The sequence below is a fragment of the Venturia canescens genome, chromosome 7, assembly GCF_019457755.1.
Source record: "Venturia canescens isolate UGA chromosome 7, ASM1945775v1, whole genome shotgun sequence".
Taxonomy (NCBI): Eukaryota; Metazoa; Arthropoda; class Insecta; order Hymenoptera; family Ichneumonidae; genus Venturia; species Venturia canescens.
This window is the reverse complement of record NC_057427.1, coordinates 11,144,844-11,166,343: the sequence shown is the minus strand read 5'-3', so window position 1 is coordinate 11,166,343 and position 21,500 is coordinate 11,144,844. Positions and strand designations below refer to the sequence as shown.

The 21,500-nt window shown below is 37.0% G+C and overlaps 2 protein-coding genes across 8 annotated transcripts; both read right to left on the bottom strand.

Annotated features, from left to right (window-relative positions):
- Positions 1-20: 20 nt before the first annotated feature.
- LOC122412987 (synaptic vesicle glycoprotein 2B-like) lies at positions 21-17,749 on the bottom strand. 6 transcript variants are annotated; one of them, XM_043423031.1, is made up of 11 exons: positions 17,624-17,749; positions 10,399-10,687; positions 8,325-8,653; positions 7,921-8,242; positions 7,209-7,367; positions 7,006-7,094; positions 6,602-6,766; positions 6,192-6,311; positions 5,861-6,081; positions 5,613-5,775; positions 21-5,186 (listed from the first exon to the last, which is right to left on the bottom strand). In XM_043423031.1, the coding sequence occupies exons 2-11, from the start codon at positions 10,669-10,671 to the stop codon at positions 5,006-5,008; spliced, it is 2,022 nt and encodes a 673-aa protein (XP_043278966.1). In that variant the 5' UTR covers positions 10,672-10,687; positions 17,624-17,749; the 3' UTR covers positions 21-5,005. The 6 variants fall into 6 exon arrangements, with proteins under 6 accessions (XP_043278966.1, XP_043278965.1, XP_043278962.1 ...); XM_043423030.1 differs by lacking the exon at positions 17,624-17,749 and adding an exon at positions 15,865-16,003; XM_043423027.1 differs by lacking the exon at positions 17,624-17,749 and adding an exon at positions 12,015-15,703.
- On the bottom strand, positions 17,596-21,063 carry mdlc (RING finger protein mdlc). Of its 2 annotated transcripts, XM_043423036.1 has the most exons (6): positions 20,929-21,063; positions 20,674-20,747; positions 19,902-20,322; positions 19,561-19,753; positions 19,106-19,303; positions 17,596-17,983 (listed from the first exon to the last, which is right to left on the bottom strand). In XM_043423036.1, exons 1-5 carry the CDS (start codon positions 21,038-21,040, stop codon positions 19,108-19,110), a joined length of 996 nt encoding a protein of 331 aa, XP_043278971.1. In that variant the 5' UTR covers positions 21,041-21,063; the 3' UTR covers positions 17,596-17,983; positions 19,106-19,107. The 2 variants fall into 2 exon arrangements, with proteins under 2 accessions (XP_043278971.1, XP_043278969.1); XM_043423034.1 differs by lacking the exon at positions 17,596-17,983 and having other exon boundaries at positions 18,869-19,303.
- Positions 21,064-21,500: the final 437 nt, after the last annotated feature.

The following is a 21,500-nucleotide window of genomic DNA, read 5'->3' as shown; positions in this document are numbered from 1 at the left end:
GAATTGAATTCACGCCCAAACATCGTTAAATTTAACTTTATTCCACCTTCCAAAAAACATTTTTGTACAACTCTCGGAACCACGCATTTCGAGGATTCGTTATTTATCATTTCTTTTTTTTTTTTTACTTTTTCGAATGATTGTTTTTTCAAATATTTTTCTTGTTCTTGTATTCTCATCATTTTTCACCATCTGTTATCACTCTCTCTCTTTCTCTCTCTCTCTCGCACACGTATCTATCTTACAACCGAGAATTGACATGAGATCAAATATAGAAACGTTTACGAGAACGCGGAGGGAGAAAAAAAGTTTCCAACCGCACTGTAATATTTCTGGGGTATGTATCATTTATACATACGTGATAAATCTATATATATATCACATACATTCATATATGTGTCGTACATATTTATATGTGTATCACATATATACATATATTCATTATATGGGTGTACGTGATTGTGATAATCTAATTATATATATAACTAGCTGAAATTCAATTGCGTTTCTAAAATCCTTTACACGCAGAAGGAATCTCATGATTCATTTTCATTTTGCCGTTTCGTGTTACATCTCCAATAAATTGTGTTTTTCGTGATGTCTTTTCAGCCTCGATCGAGAGTATTTTTATTTAATATTTGTGTTTAATTTACGTTTTTTTTTTTTTATCGAATTTCGTGCAATCTCAATCGAAAAATTATCATTATTGTATTCATGTTGAAATTATTTTTTCATTGATCCGTTCGATAATTTGCAATGAAAGTGAATTGAGTCGAGACGCATAATTGAGTGCATGTATTGAAAAAGAAAAAAAAAATAAAAACAATGAACGCAATCACGATGTCATTGTTTTCCTAACGAAGCCGGGATTAATATTATTTTAATTGCAAATTTGATAAATTATTTATCAAACTAATTGAAATTTAACTGTTGCAAGCATATACATGTCGGTCGAATCCACATGGACTCTCATTATTTAACGTTTGCGTGTGTGTTTGTTTTACTGATCTTATTTCAGCTACATTTGCTTATTTTTGTCCTTCGTATTTGATCCAGTCGATATTATAGGAACTGAGACTGTGGGAATATTAACGAGTATTTATAAGTTCACTAGAGTCCGCAAATCTTGATAACGCGATCGTTCGAAATATACAGCTCGATATCAACATTGTTTCGATAAAAATCGAATTTCTTTACTTTGTCCTCTCTCTCTCTCTCTCTCTCTTACATTCTCACTCTGTATCTCTCACGTGAATCGCTCAACATACATGGAAACTATATTAGTCTATTTCACGTCAATCTTTATCCAAATTATTCCTCGTTCGTACATTCGAAAAACCATTTTTTTCGTAGTACAAATTTTCCAGGAAAAAATGAGTGAATGTCGAGTGGGCCAAAAGCTTGTTTTTTGTTCAATCATTACCAACGATTTCGGCTAATCGAGGAAAAAACTTGCGGCTAAAAAAGATAGACTCGAGGTGTCGAGAAATGTTTAAAAATTAATTTATAAAATTATGATTAATATACGTATGGTGTCTGTATATATATATATGCGCTATTTTCTATGGCTTTTATTATATATTTATATAAAGTCTCGCAAAAAAAAATTTCTCTATCGTTTTGGATTTGCTGCCAAACGATCCCCCAATTTCATTCTTCTAATCGCTTCGCTTATTTCTTTTTTGCCACATTATTACTATTCGAATAGCTTGCAACGTTCGTTCGTAACGACAAATAATTCAATAAAAATTCTCGCGACTTGTACACGTATTTTTTCTAGTTGGCTGTCTCGCATAATCTATTGAAATGAACTTTCTATTTGAATAATCGAAAGTCTACGGCTACAGCGCCAAAATGTTTTTTTTCTCGCCTTTTTTTCGTTTACTTGTATTTTTACTTTTTTACCATTTTTTTCGGTTTTTTTTAGTAACCATGATATGTCAAGTAAATTAACAGCTATGTGTGATGATTCGTTTTTTTTACATAGAACATCGACACAATGCCAATATTGAAACTTTTTGATGATACATTACACCAAATTTTTCCATCGAAACAATTGATTTATCGGGCATTGGTCAATCGTGATGTGTCGCTTGTGTTTTTTTTTTCTTCTTATAGAAGAGTTCGCATTCTTCTCTCCTAATATTAATAATTTTCATTATTCTGGATATTTATTGGGTTTCTGTTGATAGAATCGATATGCAAAAGATGTTCACTAAATGTGACACGACACGTGTGCATTTTACGTTCGTATCCTAACAATATTTTGCTCATTAAAATTCAGCATTTGTTCTTCGCTCTCATACCGACATGCGACTCAGTCTCTAAGCTTTCAGAGAGACACTGGCAAGTAAATTACACAACGCCTATTACAATGGATTGTATGTTGATGTCGTCGTTCCTCGATGCACTTTTTCATTCAAATCAATCGATAATCGAACCCACCAAAAATAATTATAGATGAAACAATGCATCAAGAAAAATGATCAAATTGATTTGAATGAAAATTTGTCAGTTCATTAAAATATATTTTACACCCAAAACCATCAATTAAAAATTTTTAAAAGTGTATTCCCCCGAGTATTATTGCAATTGGGATTATGACTGAGGCATGATTCTTCCCGGTAGAAGTTAAATTACAAGAATTGCCATTGATACACCATTTAGTTTTCAAGTCCAAAGCTCGAGTTTGAGGAAAATAAAAATATTGAAATCAGCGCCTTTAAAAACTCTGTCCCCTTACGACTTGACGTTGGGTAATGAGTATTCTTTAATGACTTGGAGCCCTTTTTGATGCGCAAAGCACAGGATTTTTTTTGGTCTCACAATACGTCACAGTGGATCGATTCACACCTAATTTCATCGATAATATTTCACAGTTGAGCAAACAACGTGTCCACAATCGTGACAACGAGTCGCTAAGCAGAGTATTAATTCCTCAACTACCTTAATTATCGCGATACAATAAGATGCCTAAAACTTAAAGGAACTATGTATTCAGTAGAGTGATGAAAAATAAGGTCCTAATATTTTCTTACATGGCGAGATTTTCTTGAATCGTTTGTTTTTATGGGAAACATATTCGTGCAGTTTCCGTTTCATTTGATGAAACTAACAATTTCTTAGATATGCAAAGCTGTTGAAATTCAGTGGGAACATTCAACAGAAGTACGAATGTACAGCTTGCGAGTATCGAATTAAAAGTACAGTACAATTATTTTGTTTTTTTTTTCAGTTGAAGTCGAAGCACATCGTCAACCGGAGACAATGGAACAAATTTATTTTTCATCACCCTAATGTTCGATCTACTATCGGAGAAATTCGACAGTCATTAAAACGTCCATATAACACCTAAGTCCAGGGATGATTTGGCCCACAGTCTACAAAGTTTTATGTGTGTACGTGTCTTTTTTGTTTGCCACTTCAAAAATTCAACAGCTTTCAAAGACAAAGATCCGGAAAAGTCAGTTGGATAAGACTCGTAACTCGAATCATCACCGGTCCAAAACAGCGATATGATTTTTTGAATAGATTTAAAGCTAGCTTTATTGATATTAGCTCAGATGAGCATCAGTCACTTTCGCTACACAACCTGTGCGTTTAGTTTGTTTATTTCACAACATGCCTGAGCTTAACATTTCATTAAACCCTTGAATCTCGGGTGGAGCAATTTCAAGGAGCTTATACAAAGAAAGAGGATCAATTTAGTACATTTTAAGAGGCCAAAATGAAACAAACGACTACCCAAAGAGCGAAATTGACGGAGCATTTTTCCGAAAAAAGAAAATTTGTATATCATCACGTTTAACAAAATACACTAAAACGTTTATTCAAACACCGAGAAGCTCCAAGCCTTCGTTCAAGAGTTCAATCAATCCGTATTTCCCAATAATTCATAACGCTTCGCTGCCGAAGAAAGGAAAAAATAACGGATGAACCTCTTGTTCTTCGATCACGAAAAAATTCATCCAAATTCAATAATTCCTCAACTTACGTTCTTTACGTTTCGTATTGTATATGAAAGGAATTAGCCAAGGTAATTTTGAGATATTTACGATTAAAATTACCGTGATTACACGGAAACGTGGGAACGAGTAGAAAAATTGCATTCGTTTTTAAACGTACTCGTCTAATGTGTACAAGACATTTCTTTTTCAATGTTCACAAGTACGATAAAATTTATATTAAAACTTTCGAATGTGTACAGGCGATCGCAGTAAAATGTACTATTTTTTTCTAGTTTATAAATAAAAACTATTTAAAAACAGGAAATTCTTTTTATTTCGCCATGTGATTCGCCATTAAAAATTCGGTAGTAACTCTACAAAGAATTTCTCATGATAAAGGATAAACTTGATTTTGATTTGATCAAATAGAAAATAATTTTCTATCAATTCAAATGATAACGTTGAAAAATTTGTTTGTCCCTTATTTTCCATCACGGTAATATCTCACGTACAATAATTTCAGTTTAGTTACTTCGGAAATTGTGAATTTCGCAGAAACACACAACTTTTCGGAAGTCCGTTGTAAAACACATGATAAGTTTTCTTGCTCCGATCGCACAATAATCCTAATTATCCATGACTCAGTTCAACTTTTCTTTGTGTCGTTTTGCTTCCATGGTTCCACAAAACGATCCCCGGATGGGTGATATTGACGGTTGATTTTTTCCAAGACGAGCAGAAAGAGATCCGAGAAAAGAGGACGGATGACGTCACATTTTTCTACGATAACGCTTACGACTGCATTTGTTAGTGTCCACTACGCTGTTTTATTATTCGACGACGTAACGAGCAGCGCTTAAAAAATCCGTCCATCAAAACTGACCCGGCTCACTTACGACGCTGACGATTTTTCCGCAGGAATTTTACACTCAATCGTTCGTCAAGTTTCATCGGGAACCGTTCCCTCGGATATATTTTTTATCTTCCAGTCTTCTCGAAACTAGACAATCGAGGAAGGTAAACAGTTTTCAATTTGCCGAGCTGCGTGGTCTATCGATTTACAAAAAGACCGTGTGCGTGTGCGGCAATTTCAAGGTTGCGAGACTCGCTATGAGAAGAGCCGAGGCTGTTAACAACGCCGGAGCTATTAATGGAGCTCCTACTAGCGTTTGATAAGTCGCTGTTCCGATAAGACCCGACAATCGGATGCCAGCTGCCATGAGACCGAAACCGGTACACCTTGAAAATACAAAAATATTATTACTTCGTTAATGCGTCATCCAAGAAATCGAATTAAAAAAAAAAAACATTTGTTGCAGTCATAACATCACTGTACAGAAACAAATATCTTCAGAAAATCTTATAACTTGCGCCCTTACAGAAATATTCTTTTGAATATTCAACAAGGTCGAAACTTTTTGCTTAAATTATTAAAATTACTGAAAAAATCTCACTTGCCCCTTCGACTTCACAATTTCACCCAATCTTATCGAGCCCGAACGTTTTTTCAACGACAATGACAAAATATACATTTTTTTTAGAAAGTCGCGATACTTTCCGTCCTCAATTAAAAAATAAACAGTACAAATAACTGGGGCAAAGTCCAAAGAGCTGGGGTAAAGTCGGTTTTTGGTTCGAAGCAATCGCGGTTAAAAAGTATTTCACCTCAAATGGGTGGGGAAGCTCTCGATAGTAACAAGAGTCAGGGAGGTCCATGCGACTGCAAATATCGCAATGAATCCACCTTCGAAGCCCAAAACTGCTCCACTGTTGACGTTCACAAGCATCAGACAGAGAGCAGCAACGGAGGATAAGAATAGTGACAAACCTGTAAATAAAAAAAGGTGACAATGTCAATGTACTCCAAAAACGATGGATGGAATTCATTTCTTGTACACCTTAATAATGTTTACCGATCATTTTTGGCCGCTGAAGAACTGTGAGCGCTATACCGGCGAGTGCGGCTGCAGGAACGAACGCAAGTTGAGCGACCAAGTGGCCATGAAGCGCTTCTTCAATATAAATATTGTAATCAAGATCAAGGGTCGGACAAGGACCACTTAAGCTCAATTCGGTATTGTTCTTGAGCGTGCATCTCGTGAATACCTGAGCGGACAGATCTGTGTCAACGAATCTGAAATTTTTAAACGCAATTTCTCCGTGAGCTATTACGATAGGAGAAAAGTCGGAGGAAGTAAGAATTTATAGATTTCACTCATCTATTTTATGGATTTGTGTTCTTACTTGGAGTCGACAATGATACTGTCAGTGAAGTGCGTCTTACTGGATCTTATGCTAGTAAAATCTACGGATTGGAAGGTACAGTTGTTGAAATTCACATGGCTAAAAACCATCTTGTTGAATCTGTGAACAGCGAAAAAAACATCTTGAATATTGATTTTGATTTCGATTGAACACCGATTCGTCCTATTCCACATGTACGCAATAACTCCGCAACTTTGACCACTGTATATAAGATTGTTATCCAAAAAATGTATGCTTCGATTTCGAAAATTGATCGGAGAGTTAACTTTAAAACGTAACTACGATGTTACTTAACCTCAACTCTATTTTGTTATTCAGAAATTCAGTCCAATTAAACCATTAATTGATTGAATAATTTCCTTCAAATTTTGTTATTATTTTACACTCACTTGCAGTTTAAGAATCTTGAGTCTATGTACTGGCGATTTTCGAGAGAACCGGTAAAAGTTCGATCCTTGTATTCCTTTTCGACTAGATGTTCAGTTTGAGACTCGTATTCCTTGGCGCGAATCAATTTCAAATATTCCGGACACCACACCATGAGTCCGTAAAGTCTGGAAAGGACCGGAAAATTGGATTTTAATAATCAGTTTGCTAAACCAAGTGGAAAGAATCTTTTAAAAAAATATTCGATAATTATTAAAAAGTATCAAATGGAAAATTCGTTTGAGCTTTAATAGAGAAAATATTCAAGATTCCCTTTTGGCTAATTAGAAAAATGACGAAACTCAATTTCAATGCAAATCGATCGGAGCTTGGCTGAGAAATGAACAATTGAAAAACCGTGCCTTACCCAAACGCAACGGCGCACCAAATGATGAGAAGTACGACGGTTACCCGGAGATAAGGCATCGAGAAGAGCTCTAGAAATGAGTTCCAGAACTGTGAACAGAGTGACAAAAATTGAACATTATATCGTGACGAAATATTCGTAGGCTTGTTATTGGCTAGCTGAATTCTTTCGGATTGAGCTGTTTAATGGTTGGCATTACTTACCATCTCAATGGAGTACATTATATCCGCTAGTACACTCGTATGATTGGCAGGAGATGGAGGTGCCAAACCTCGAGGTCGTTTACTGGGCAACTCGAGTTCCGATAATTGATACTGAGCCCCAGCAACTCCTTTTCTTGCATTGTTTCTCTTGTATATCCTCTAAAATAATCAAGCAATTTCCCATGAAAAAATAAGTATTGCAACATCGTTCATGATATCAATATTATCAAACTGATCATTTGTTTTCGTTAATTGATCAAAATCAATTCATAAGTCTACAAGAAATCTGGCATCCTCGTCAACATTGACAGAAACGAAATCAAGAGATGCAGTAGCCGCTCGACGTCAGGTGTTAAACGGAGAAGCCAACGCGAGGACTGCCGCACTCTTACATACGAGAATATGCCGATTCCACGACTGGGATGGCAAATCTGATAATTGTCGACAAATTCTTTTTCTCAATTTGCTGCGAGTGATTTTTGTCCAAATACATTCGTCCAATCTATATCGGAATATGATAATTCATACTTTTTACATTGAATTATTCGTTCGAAAGGAATCTAGATTTGTTTGGAGACGTTTCATTGCAACTATCAATAGCCACACTATTCACTTTGAGAGCCAGAAATTCCTCAACAAAATTCATAGCAATGTAACGCACGGCTTCGTCAAGAGACATGTCATACAGAAATATAATTGGAGTAAGACAAACCTGATAGACCATCATAGCTTCCACATCGTGACCAGCCTCAACAAGATACCTGGGGCTTTCCGGCAGAAAAATAAGGCCAACAGTAGAGCAAAGAGCAGGTAAGCAGCACAAAAGTAAAAATCGATGCCATGCGCTGAAATGTTCTTTATTTTCCAGAACGACCATTTCACCTGTGCTGGGTACAACAGCCCAGGCTAAAAGTGCAGCATAAACGCCACCAAGTGCAGCAGCTCCAACGAGGATACCAGTCCAACGTCCTTGGCTAGCACGGGGACAACATTCAGCAAGGTATGGATAAGCCAGAGGCACCGTACCGCCGACGCTGAAAATAGAAAACTCCACAGTTATTTCTGCTGTCTAAAAACGGTTAGTTAATTGTGCAACATGCCAGATAGCATATTTACCCAATAGCGGAACAAAATCTTGCTGTCATAAATGTGCCATAAGTGGGCATAAAAGTCGCAACGCCGCTGAATAAAGCGTGAACTGACATGGCTGAGATAAGGGCTCTGCGTCTTCCCAATCTGTCACCAAGTCCACCCCATCCTAAACCTCCAATCGCCAATCCCATCAACGTTATGTTTCCCAACCATCCTTTCTCATTGTCCTCTATGCAAAGTTCTACTTCGGCACTTGGCAATATGTACGGCACTACAAAAAATTCAACCGTGTCTGCAGCAAGACTGAGACCAGCGCATAATGCAGCAAGCAGTTGAAAGTATCCCACTCCAGCCTAAAGATTCAAAAATATAGTTTTATTCGTTAGATTCCTAATTTTTTGCCACTCTGCTAAATTTTTTTTTCACCATTCCTATTAATATCACAGTAGATTATTTCAATCAATGCAAACTTGGAATTGTAACAATAATTATGTAAGCCGTTTGTGAATATCCTGATATTCGTTGACTATGTTGTCAAAAAAATGAACAAAAATGCAGTGATATTTTGCAGGATTTAGAGGATATATTGGAAAGATGTTTATTAGATTTTTTCATCACAAAGTGTCAAATCTGCAAGAACACGTAATTTTTAATTTGGCACAATGAGTTTGGCATGCCGAGTTAACAATAGTAATAATTACAACAATGACGTAATTTTTGATGAACTTTTTTCCATAAAAAAAATATAATCCAAAGCACATCATGAAGCATAATAATTGTTTCAAACAAATTTTGTAACAGTCTGAAATGCATAATTGTCAAAAAATGAAGATGTTGAAACAAAGATTTTTTGGTTGTGACTAGAAGATCGTACGAGACGCAATTATTTTCCTAAGAATCTTTCCTGAAAAGGGTGCGTTTTTATTGTTGCATGATTTTTAATAATTCGGAACTTTCTAGTGCCTTTGAACTGCACAGCAAATTTGGGCTCCGAAACCTTATAATCGTTTCTACATTACTGAAATGCCCGACTTAACCTAAAAGGTGTATAACAGAAAACAGCTGTCAAAAACAGAAAAATTTGTTTACAGGAAAATCTTTGATATAACCAGGTAACTCGCGTGGCGTGTATTTGAGTTTGACGATCGAGTTGTCCAGCACTTCTTCGTCCATGATAAAAGTCTGAGTGTAAATTGAACACAACCTGGGATTTATCGTTCGTTGCGTAAATATATGTAGGAATAAAAACTCGAAATAAAACGAGGGTACAAACGAAGAAACGGTATAAGAGACGAAAAAAAAAAACAAAAAAACACAAAGCGAATCCGATGTCCCCGCCGGGACGCGCGTCTCGCTTTGGTTATGTTATTTCTTTCAATATATCGCGTGACGCAATTTCCCTAGCAACCAATCCCTCGATCGGAATCTCACAGTCGAGATTAAAAACGGGGATACAAGAGTGTTGACAAGGATCTTTCCACAGAAGGGTCGTCCCCCCATCGATGTTCTCTTCGTTTTTAATGAACGTAACAAGTGTATAACTATCGCTCCCGTTGGACTCCAAGTTGATTATACACTCTAAAAAGTCAACGATAACGATAGTCGGAAGGTCATGTTTTAAAGATAAATAAAAAAAAAACAACGATCAATCCTAAACAACGAAAATGATAATAAGAATCGTTCGGGACTTTAGGAGATATGGTATCATTAGTATTCGTATCTGTAGAAAGCTCTCTCGACATAGTGACTCATCGTCGCCTATCGCCCATGTAAAATCTCAGCATCTGTAGAAATCGAATTTCCGCGGATACGCATTCCTTTTATAACGTGTAATCAATGACAAAAAGGATCAGGGTTCTCTAATACAAACATAAAAGTGAATCGTTTACATCACATTCTTTATTTTCAACCAGTGATTATTGACAGCTCCTTGAAAAGTCGAAATGATGCATCGAAAATTCGGAAAAAATATTTTGATTTTTTGTTGGTCTAAAGTTTGACCATGCAACTTAACGATGCTATTATTGTTCTCGTTGTTATCGCTACATGAATATAGCAACGAAAATAATTTGAAAAATGTTCGCATGAGTGACAATACCTGTTTGATTGCGTCTTCGTGGAATTGAGCGAGGAGGGTTGTATCGGCAGTCGAATCGATGAGGTCGTGCTCGGCCGAATCGGCCGATGCCGTACCCACCCCAGCAGCGGCTGTGGCCTCGTTCGGTTGGGTGGTCATTTCTTCGGTGTATCGGACACCTCTAGCAACTCCGGATCGTTCTCCGGTTCCGGGGTTCTGTAAACCGCCGGGAGTAGATAATGAACCACCCCCGCTGCCAACAAGCCACTGGCTTTCCTCCTCCGACGGGGGCATCACTGCCACCAACCATCTGGAAATTTGCACGAACCCTCTCTAATCATCTCCCGTTTTCGTGCGCTTATACTCGTCCATTAATTTTTTTATCCGTTCGCTAACTACGCTTTTTTACGCTACGCCGTAAATGATAATTCAATGGCGTCTAGCTGCATTGATATAAAAGAAAAACAATTTCTTGGTTGAAAACATTCGTAACGCGTGCTTGAACCACTGAACAAAAAGTTGAAACATCATCGCACTTTACAGTACATTGTCATTGAATTCAATTTTCCGAGCACCGAAACAAGCAACTCGTAAAACAAGAGCGTTTTTTTTGTTGAATTTAACTGTTATAATATCGTTTATTGAACGCCGTCACGAGCTATTATTGGAATTGAAACAGCTGTTAGACCGCGCTGGTTTACCGGGACTCGGTAACCGCATCAAAATAATTGGACACGTGGCACAGTTGCGAGGTTTCAATTGAAACAAGTGGGAAACGAAAAATGAGAGAAAATAAAGTTTCGTTGGCGCGGACGCTTTCGGGATCGAACAAAAGTCAGCGCGAATCACATGACGACGAGGGACGAGGGATAGAAAACATTTGTAGGTTGTTTTCCGTGAGTCCCGCGGCGCCACGAGAGGGCGCCCGGCAGAAAAAATAGCGCGCAAAGTGTCCTCGTACGTGTGTGTCTAAACCAGGAGATTAATTGATGAAATTAATGCAACGTCGTGCGCGCGGTCGTCTCGACCGCAACGCGGTATACGTAAGAGCATAAAGTGCCCGTGTGTTTCGCGTGTCCCTACATACTAATTCATCGATCTGCCAACAGCAGGGAAAAAAGTGTTGCTACTTCTTCGAGACCCAGATCAGCGACGTTGCCTTTTACAAAACCCGACATGCCCTTTGTTCGTGCTGCTGCTGCTGCTGACGTTTCACTTCGTTCCTTTATTCACTTGACAAAATCTTTTTTCCAAACTGTCAGTAAACTTTTAATAATTTCAATGTTTTTACTAATTTATGACAAGCTTCGAGATTGTCGTGAGTCAATAACAAAAAATGAGACGACGATTTATTGATAGCGGAATCTTTCGACACGGAAAACAGAGATAATACAGTTGTGATTTACAACTCAGTCGACCGAACGTTTTAGCCTAAGTGCGAGTGTCTCGTGGAAGACGAATGGCACTTCCGCCATTGTAAATTCTCACTAAACGTTATTTCACCGAACATATACAGTGCTACGAGTTTGCCAATACGCAGTAATGAGAAAACGACGCGAATCGACATGTGCGTGAACTTTTTCTATCGCGGATTTTCGAAAATCTTTCGCTTCAAAAATACGAATCCAAAAACTTACGATTTTAGTGTTTCCAGAATGATCATTCTACCAAATATAATCCCCACTCTGGCACGAACGAAAACACTGCGTTGAATTACGAACGTGGGGGAACCCCCATAATATTTTGCCCCCGTTTTTTTCCACCGTATCACGAGCACCGAATTCAATCAAACTTTCTCGTTTTTTCACTCACTCGTTTTTCCTCACTCTGCGAATGAGATTTTATAATAATAATAAATAATAACAGTGTGCGAAAACCGTTGAAAAATGCTCACGAATGAGGAAAAGAAACGTAATCGCGCGGAGTCAGGCCACACGCGAACCAAATGATGGGACTCGAGGTAGACATTCGTCGGAATCAGATATGGTCCCTCTCGGGACTCCCGCAAATATTGAACGAATGCGATAAAGCCACTTTTTCACAAACCTTATTCCTCGCCTGCTTGCTATAGTGTATTCAGGTGTACAACCATACAAACAGCTTTACTCGTTCACTACCACACGCACGAATTTCCATTTTAAGAACTCGATTAATACAGCATGTCCGTGTTTTTTTTTAAATATATATGACAAACTACTTTCATAAATATCTTTCGCATTGGTGGGCGAACGTGTGTGAATATTTTAGTGCTCCGGCAAAAATTTCAGCAGGCCAAATGTCTTTGGAAGCTTTGAAAAGCCAATTTCCTCGCAGTTGCTGATCAAACCACGATGAATTTTGCTACTAAAATTGGATGGAGAAAAAATATTGGAATATTGAGAATCGGCAAAGAAACTTTAAGAATATGGTTGCTAAATTTTTAACCGAAACTCGATGTTTTTTTATGTGCGCCTAGACGCTCGAGCGATTTTGGTGCTCAAACACGCCGCAAACGTGCCAATGAACCAAATTCGTCGAAGCTGCATATCTTTTCGAAAGTGCAATACTCGATGAGACGACAAATGTTCGATCGATGCTTCTGAAATTTGCAAACGTCGAATTAACAATGACACGATTGGGTTCTTAAACCTTTTTCATTTGATTTTGTTTTATTTTTATTTACTTTTTAATATTTTTTATTTGAAAAATAACGGGGAAATAGTGTGTCTGTTACAGAATATTCCAAACCTCTCGGCAGACGTTCGAACACTATTTTGAGGAACGTATAGAACTTCAATTTTTTTTCCAATTTTGAGGTTAAGTGGTTCGAGCACATTTTATGAATATATTGACATCAACGAATACTTTGGAATTAATTTAAAAAATTCTCAAGTCGAATGTTTTATATTGTTTTGTATATGCCCCTAAAATGAAGAAATTTTGTCCAAAAACATCTAAAATTTGAAATGTAAATATTACGCGAATCGATCGAGACATTGATGCAAGCAACACTGCGATGTAAAAACTCAATTTACGCTTTCACCCCTACAACTCGGCGAACTATTTGCGAGAAAACGATTGCAGTAATGAAAAAAAATTTTGGAAAATTTGGTAATTAAGGAAATTTGTAGTTCAGTCAATTTCTTCATTCGCACACCTGACTTGTTCACAAATAGAAAACGTGATAAAAATAGTACTAACTAGCATTTAGAATAAAAACTATTGAAATAAGGTTCAGCGTCGTGAGAGAAAAAGAAACTAATTAGTTTAAGCAATTTTGTAAGCGCAACGTGTCAATATTTTTGTGAAGTTTACATCTTATACAGTATTTGCGGCCTTGGCTGGGGTCGTATCACGTCACACGATGTCCTCGAAAACAATGAGAGTCGCGTGTGGGCAGAGAGGCAAGCGCGTGTTACGACCTCGATCGGTGTCAATGTCACGCGATCGGTAAAACAGATTGGTCGGAGCCTCGGTCAGCTTTGTACACGAAGGGGATTCCCATTTTTATTTTCTTCTGGTTAAATCCAAAGGGAAGGGGTGTCGAGGTCACTCGTGGTTGCAGAACACGTGTTCGCGAGTGCTATACAATCCGCTGTAACGAATTCTAGCCATATTTATCGTGTTACCGAATTTATACTGATATAATCGCGGCTGTCATTTTGTCCCCTCGAGCGTTCAATTTTTCAACGTTCATCGACGAACTTATTTTCGTTCAATCTTGAATTTAATTTCTGTCGTAACGGGGGCTTATTCCAACCCCTTTCTCCTTCCAATCCGATAACCGCGGGCTCTGTCATACATCGATGACGTAATCGCACTTTTGATCCTTTGACGTCTCACTCGAATGTGCATTCGATTTTTTTTTCATTGAAAAACAGTCTTTGTTATGAGCTAATAAATCGTTAGTGTCAAATATTTGAAAATTGAATGTAAAAAAACTTTACTCTTCGTTATTCTACTGTAAAATAATAAAAAGTATGTTTCTCGACAAACCGTTTTCCTGGAACTGCGCTCGGATTTCGAGGACTTTCTCGGAAAAGCACTCATCTGCCCGGAATCGGGCTATCTATTGTGGAAGGTCCAACGATTTTGGCTGTGCTTTTCTGGGAACTATTCGAATACTTCACATTCTCACGAAAATATTTTTCACTCTTCAAGTTTTTTACGAAATAAAAATAAATAGAATTTCCATCTTCAGCTTCGGAGGAACAGCGACAGGAAGAGAAAACAGTGAATATTGCGAACTTAAAAAAACTCTTCGTGGAGCTCAAACTACCTTTATCCGTTACTTTATTTTTCCATCGTTTCAATACGAATATATTTTAAAGAAACGAGCATATAAATTTTAAATTGAATAATGAAACCAAAAGTAATTGGTAATCGAAAAAATGAGGGAAGGAAAATATTTAAAGAGTACTTGCAAGTCCACTGGAATGTATCAATGAAAATTAATAGCGAATAATGTCATCGAGATGTTTTATTATTTTTTTGGTCTCAAAAAAATTGAATAAAAAAATCGAACACATAATTTTTTTCGAGGTTTTATTTGGCAATAGTAAAGTGTCTGAGCGTTATCTTGGCTTAATCGTGGAAAAATTTGAAGAACCGAGATCATAGTAAAATTTCATTTCCTCGAATTGAAGAGAAAATTTTTTTGGTCTTGATAATAAAGAGTAAGGTTATCGGACAAAGAAATCAAGCGATATTCGTTTCGACGTTGTATAAATAAAATATTCTGGATATTTTATTTCAAACTAAAATTTGATTCGGCTCATAATATCGAGTATTTTTTTAATCTCTCGCTGGTATAATCCCCGACCTAGTCGATGTACGTGCACTCGAAAAATGCAAATTTCAAGCAACAGAGACGTTCTTCAGTTACGTACAGAAGCGGATTGCACACGTAATCCGGGCTTACGAAGTGATCATTGGAATAGTAGAAGTTTTATTATTTCCACTGACCTGATTGACTTGTTTCCGGATGGACGCGGTAGCGTATTAAAAAATTTCTGTCGCCGAAATTCGCGACATGTGTACAGTATTAATTTCTAATTGAGTAATAAAAAAACTGGAGATGGAATTTTCTTTCGAAACTTGGAAAAAGCTCGCACATTACATTCGGTCGGTAACACGTTTGCCCGGTCGGTATACAGCGACGTATTTAATCATGCACCGGATGAATAATAATCTCGGTAAAACGAAACCGTCATACGCCTGTTTACGAATCTGCTTCCCACGTTTCTTCTCGCGATACTTTAGTGTGAACACAATCAGCGACGACCCAGCCGATCATCATCTCAGCGAAATAATAGCAACACTGTTTTTCATTTATGATTTTTCTCTTTGTCTGAAAGACACATACTTGAGAAAGATCTGCGAGCAGAATCCCGTTTTATTTTTATTATTCGCGCACTCATATCCGAACGGAAGATAACTTTTATGTGATCATTTTGACATGAACAGTATTAACGAACTTGACGCGAATAAAAATTCAGTTTTCCTTACTTTTCATTTTTTTATCTTTCGATCTTCCAATCGTACGGATACACAGCAATCTCACGTATTTTTTTCAAGTTGGTGCTCTTCGCTCGGAACAATCGTAACTACGGAATTAATATTATCGAACGTTTGTTTTAACATCACTGTTGAACAAGGACAGCCCGTTATTTCGAAGGAGGCAGCAAATCCAACATTATTTTCACTAATAATTTATCACCGGGAGTAATAACGCTCCAATCGCTTATCGAGATGACATTTTTCACGTCTTGTAGCGGTATACGTGTAGGGAAACATTGTGTATCGATTCTCAAAACGCTAGGAGGGTTTACTATCCCGCAGTCGCACGTCGACCCTGCCGAGTCTCTCGCGCGCGTTTATATCCCACAAACCCTCCAGCCCCTCCCTGCCCAGACTCAGCCCAGAGTCATATATATACAGGGTGGCTCTCTCCGAAGTTTTACAGTACAGTTTTCTTTATTATTGAGCATCCCATTTTCATCAATATCTTGGAAACAATGATATTCGTATTGACATATTCCGTAAACTGTCAAATTTATACATTTCTCTAATATGTAACCTCAAAAATATTCTTAAATTTTGCGTTACATTTTTGGAGTCACCATTCACGAATCAGAGTCGTTGAAAATGAATTTTAAGGGAGATGACGGAGGTTTTCTTTATCCCGAGTTGGCCCGAAAATAAAGCTAAACTTTTTTCGACGCTCAAAAATCGGACACCCGGTGTATACGCTCTTGGGTGAACTTATACGTAACGGCGCAGTAACGGCAACGCAGAGCCCGCATTTCCTTTTACCCGGTAGTACCTTTGTATTTCGAACTTTCCTATTGTTTACCGAAAATTGAAGGAAAAAAAACCGATGACGAATGGAAATCCATGAAATTCAAAAACGTGATAACAGCTCAAAAAAATCGAGCGTGAGAGAAATTTTCAGGTACTTTTCATGCGGGAATTTTTGTTTTCTGTTCGATTTCAGTAAAACATTAACGCTCAATAATGAATTCTGAATGAGAGTGGCGTAAAGGTAGAGAAAAGTTGGGAATAATTAAAATTTCGTTTACACCCGAACGCAAATATCTTAAAAAAATTTTTTTTCCGAAAAAAAAAAACCAAAAAATGTAATCACAAAAATTTTGCTGCCCCTTTGCTGGTAAAAATGTATAAGAACTATACATTTCAAAATTCGTTCACTCAATTCTTTTGACAATTAGGTCAATCGATAAAAAAAAGTTGAGCAAAAACATGAAAGATTTGCAACTGTCCGATAAAGCATTGTTACATTTGTCGTCTGTGACCTTTGACGAGAGTCACCGATCGGCTGGAATTAATGACTAATCAAATTAAACTCGTCCTACACGTTCGTCTTCACAGTTATCATTGACCCGGGTTAATGTCCAGCGGTTTGTGAGCCAGTAATACGTAAATATTTTAGAATTCACAATAACACTTGAAAAACATCGAAACCGATAATTTCGCTCGAAATGAAAGAGAACAAAAACTAAACATCGAACAGACGAAAAGGCATGAGAAAAATCGAATTATAATAATATTTTTTGGAACCTCCAATTATTCGTAGATAACCTAAAAACTTTTTTGCCTAGCGAGGTTATTTCCACGTCGAAATAACCGATAATTTTTAATAAAAGTGATCCTAAACGGCACACTATTGCTAAAATTTGCTATAAAATGTAATACATCGCTACATAAATTCATAGAAAGTCAAATATTAAGAATGTTTAATTATTACCGTTTGCTTAAAGTCCTACAATGTTTTTTTCTTTTTTATTGACACGTGGAGGGTTTTTTCACGATGCACGTACTTTTCGGTTGGGTGATCAAATGAAAAATTTCGAATACATCGTCAAACGTGGTTGATTCATGATTTTTGAATGACCGAATGTCACTCACCCGAAAGGAAAAAATAAACGTTGTTCATTGAGTGAGAAGCTTGTTTTGAACTATCGTACTCATTTTTTCTCGGAGTGTTAGAGCGATGAGTTGGATGAGCGAACGTCCGGTAATGACTGGCGAGCCTGCATGGGATCGTGAAGATTCTCGCCCCACACACGTTGTACTTAATCGTCGGTTGTTTGAGTGCCGCCCTCGCCTACGATCAAACGAATTAGTCCAAAGTCTTTCGGGCCATGAACGCTGGCATCGAAGGGGGCAAAAGCGAGCAGGAGCGAGAGGGGCAATTTACGATTTCAGAGCATTAACAAAGGACAAATGCATTTGGTGAATTAGACACGAGAACGACTGAACGGAAGAAAATTGAAGGAGAAGCTAAACGTGTTTTTCAGCTGAAGAACAAAGAGCATGGAAGGCAAACGATAACGCATTCCTTTTTTGGGGTTAAAATTTTCACTGACGGAAACGAAACGATGATTTTTTTCCTTTCTATTTTTATTTTATTTCTTTTTACTCAAAAAAATTCATTGAAATTTTCTTTCAACGCAGTCATTACTACTGGGACGGAATCTTACTCAGTTTCGAATTTAATCGATTGAAGACTTATGAAGAAAACTTTTGATACGGTCCAACGATGTAAAGTTCGAATATTTTTTTCCATTGGCATTTGTCAAGTTTCATTTTCAGCATGTGTACGCGCGCGTGTCCGTGTGTGTGCGTGTGCTCATTTAGAGAGTTATCGCCCGGTATTCGAGATAGCTTGGGCAATCTTCGGTCTATACATTATCTTATCACCAATACTCTTTGAAGAAGTAATGAACGACGATTAACGAGTCAAAGTAAATACTCCGACGTCCGAAATCAAACGTCGTTCTTAGTTTCGTTTTTATGGCCAACTAAAGCTTTTACTTGTTTTTTAGACTCGTTTATCATTTGCGGACTCAAAAACTTTGTAAGACTGATGATACGGCCACTTTTCATCATTCTTTTCTCTGTCGAATAGCTACTCTCCGGCATTTAAAAAATTACTAATTTTAGACTGTTGACGGATAATATTTAGCTTGGAGTTTGTGTTTGAGTAAAATTATGTTCTTGATTGTATTTTTATTATTGAAAATTTGTCATTTAAAAGTTTTTTATCTCGGCAAACTTTTGTCAATGAATTGCAGATAAGCGTTTTATATTGGTATTCTTTCAGAAAAGCTTTTCTGTTCCTGTTTTAATCTTGTGTGCACTCATTTAAAAAAATGTCTCATTATTCTCCCATGGATCCCGATTTTATTTTGTGTTCATTGAAATTCTATATTTCACTTTTCCTTACGTCTAATCATCTTCATTGTCATTTTCAGTGTGACTCTCAGCTTCTTCCAGAGCAGCATGTTCCTTCTCCAATTTCGATCTTGCGATTAGTTCCTTCGCTGGATTAAACACACCGTTTGTTTGAGCGGTGCAGATAAAACATCTGGTGCTCTTTCTGTAGTGTTCCAAGGCACATTTTTCACAGAAATAATGCTTACATCTGTAGAACAAGAATGCAAAGTGATCATTATGAGAAATATTGAAGAATTTCTTTGCAAGAAATTGTTGACCCTTGCAACCCTCACAACTGATCGAAAACGAACTTATTCAATAACGATAAACAAAAGATACTCTGTCCTTAAAACTAACGTCGAAAATAATTTAAGCAAAAAGTCAAGAATGTCAAGAAAAATCGATCTGGTAGTCGGAAACAATGTGTAATGAGGCAATAAAAGTATAATAAGGAGAAATTCTTACTTCGTGACTATGGGATCAGTGAAAGATTCGCGACAAATGAAGCACTTGAATGGCAGATTTTCCTCATCGCTGTCAATCTCATACTTCTTATCGTCCTCATCTCCGCTATTATCGTATTCCCCAGTGCCAGTTTCTCTCTCCAACTGCCAGCCAAGTTTGTAGTCAGATCGATCGTGAAGAAATTTGCAGCTGTCTGTAGGTGCAAAGAGGCAATACTTGATTTTTTTGCTCGTGTTTATTTTTAAATGATTATGTTTTCATGATAAATCAAAAATTGTGTGTTGTGGAAGTGGAAATCTTTTTTTCTTCAACTTACTGACATACTAACAATGATAACTCACCTCCAAACCCACAAAACCCTGTTTCTTTATAATCTTTGCAGATATCTGGTTGATAATCCCATCTAACAGTAGCACGAAGATTAGCGGGTGCCCTTATGGGTCCATTTCTAACCATCCCGCTAGAAGCATTTCCCGCAGCTGTGTCTTTCTTTTTGTAATACTGAGCATAATTATTGAGACCACGATATATTTTATCATCTTCTTTGCCTTCTAGCTGCTCATTTATTTTTTGAGCTTTCTCAAAAAGTGCCTGAGCATCTTTGTCAATTTCAGTTTCGGTCTCTAAAACTGCTGTTGCTCCCTGATCGCTAGGACCCGCTGGCATTGGAGTTCTTTTACTTTTATATGATACTGATATTCCCTCCTCTTCACTTTCATCATCTTCTTGACACTCTTTAACTTTCCGCTGCTTTGTACTTGTCTATGATTTTTTAAATCGAAAAGTGATTGCTTATTCAAAAATATTTGTAAGAAATGAAGAATTCTTGACCGCACTCGTGAAATATCGAATAGTTGGGAGTATCAAGTTTTTCAATTACTACGCAGATGAATTTGAAAACTTGATTTTTAATGAATTAATTCACACTTTAGAATATTAACTTTTGGATCTATTGAGTATTTATTCCAATTTCAAGAATATCAAATTTGTGCAGATTATAAACAAATCCTGTGTAGTTCTTCAACTATTTAAAAAATTAGCGAAAATCTATGGGGGTGAAACAAAATTCGATATTTTTCGGGTTTGCATGCGCACGTGTATTAGCGTACTTACACTTTGCCTCAACGGATTTTTGTCGTCGATTCTTTTTTCCTTTTTTACAACCGTTGTCTCATCATCGCTGCTTTCTATGGCACAAAAACACGAAATGTACACGTAAACAACAATATTTACTATATTTACAAAGAAAAACAAACATGCAGCGTCTCGTAACCTCAAAAAACAATAATTCAATTTGGCTAACTAAATTAAGAGAATCCAACAATTGTTCGAGGCATAGTTCAAGCAACTTTTCGTTTATAAACTCACGATTGTCACCGTCGTCGCCTCGCCTTTTTCTCGCCGAATTGTTACGAATTTTTCGTTTTTTAAACAAAAAAATACAATTTTTTTTTTCCGACTGCATCTCACCGTCAGCCATATTTGTTTTGGTCTCGAAACATCTGACTTTTCGGGACACTCCGGCGTCCCTTTAAAACAATATCGACGTCTCTCATTATATTTGATTCCTCTATTGTGAAAAAATTCGTAAGATTGTTTAGGACGCTGGTGCAGCATAAAGCGCGAGTATATTTTCAATTCGCGTGTACTCTTATAGAAACAACTGGTGAGTGAAACAATTTTTCTTCTTGCTTCAATAAAATACACCCCATAAAGGTTATGTTGGGTCGATAAGTTGGACTACATGATATTGTCAGGTGGAACCTTAATTTTCAGCTGTGTAACATATACACGCTCGATGAAAGATTCGATAAAATCGTTATTTATAACCTGCATGGGTTCTTGACTTCATTTATCGTTTTTCGAATTTATTAACCCGTTAAATATAACCTTAGTATGGCGATACGTAACGAAAAATGACAAGTGTTTTATTGATTTTT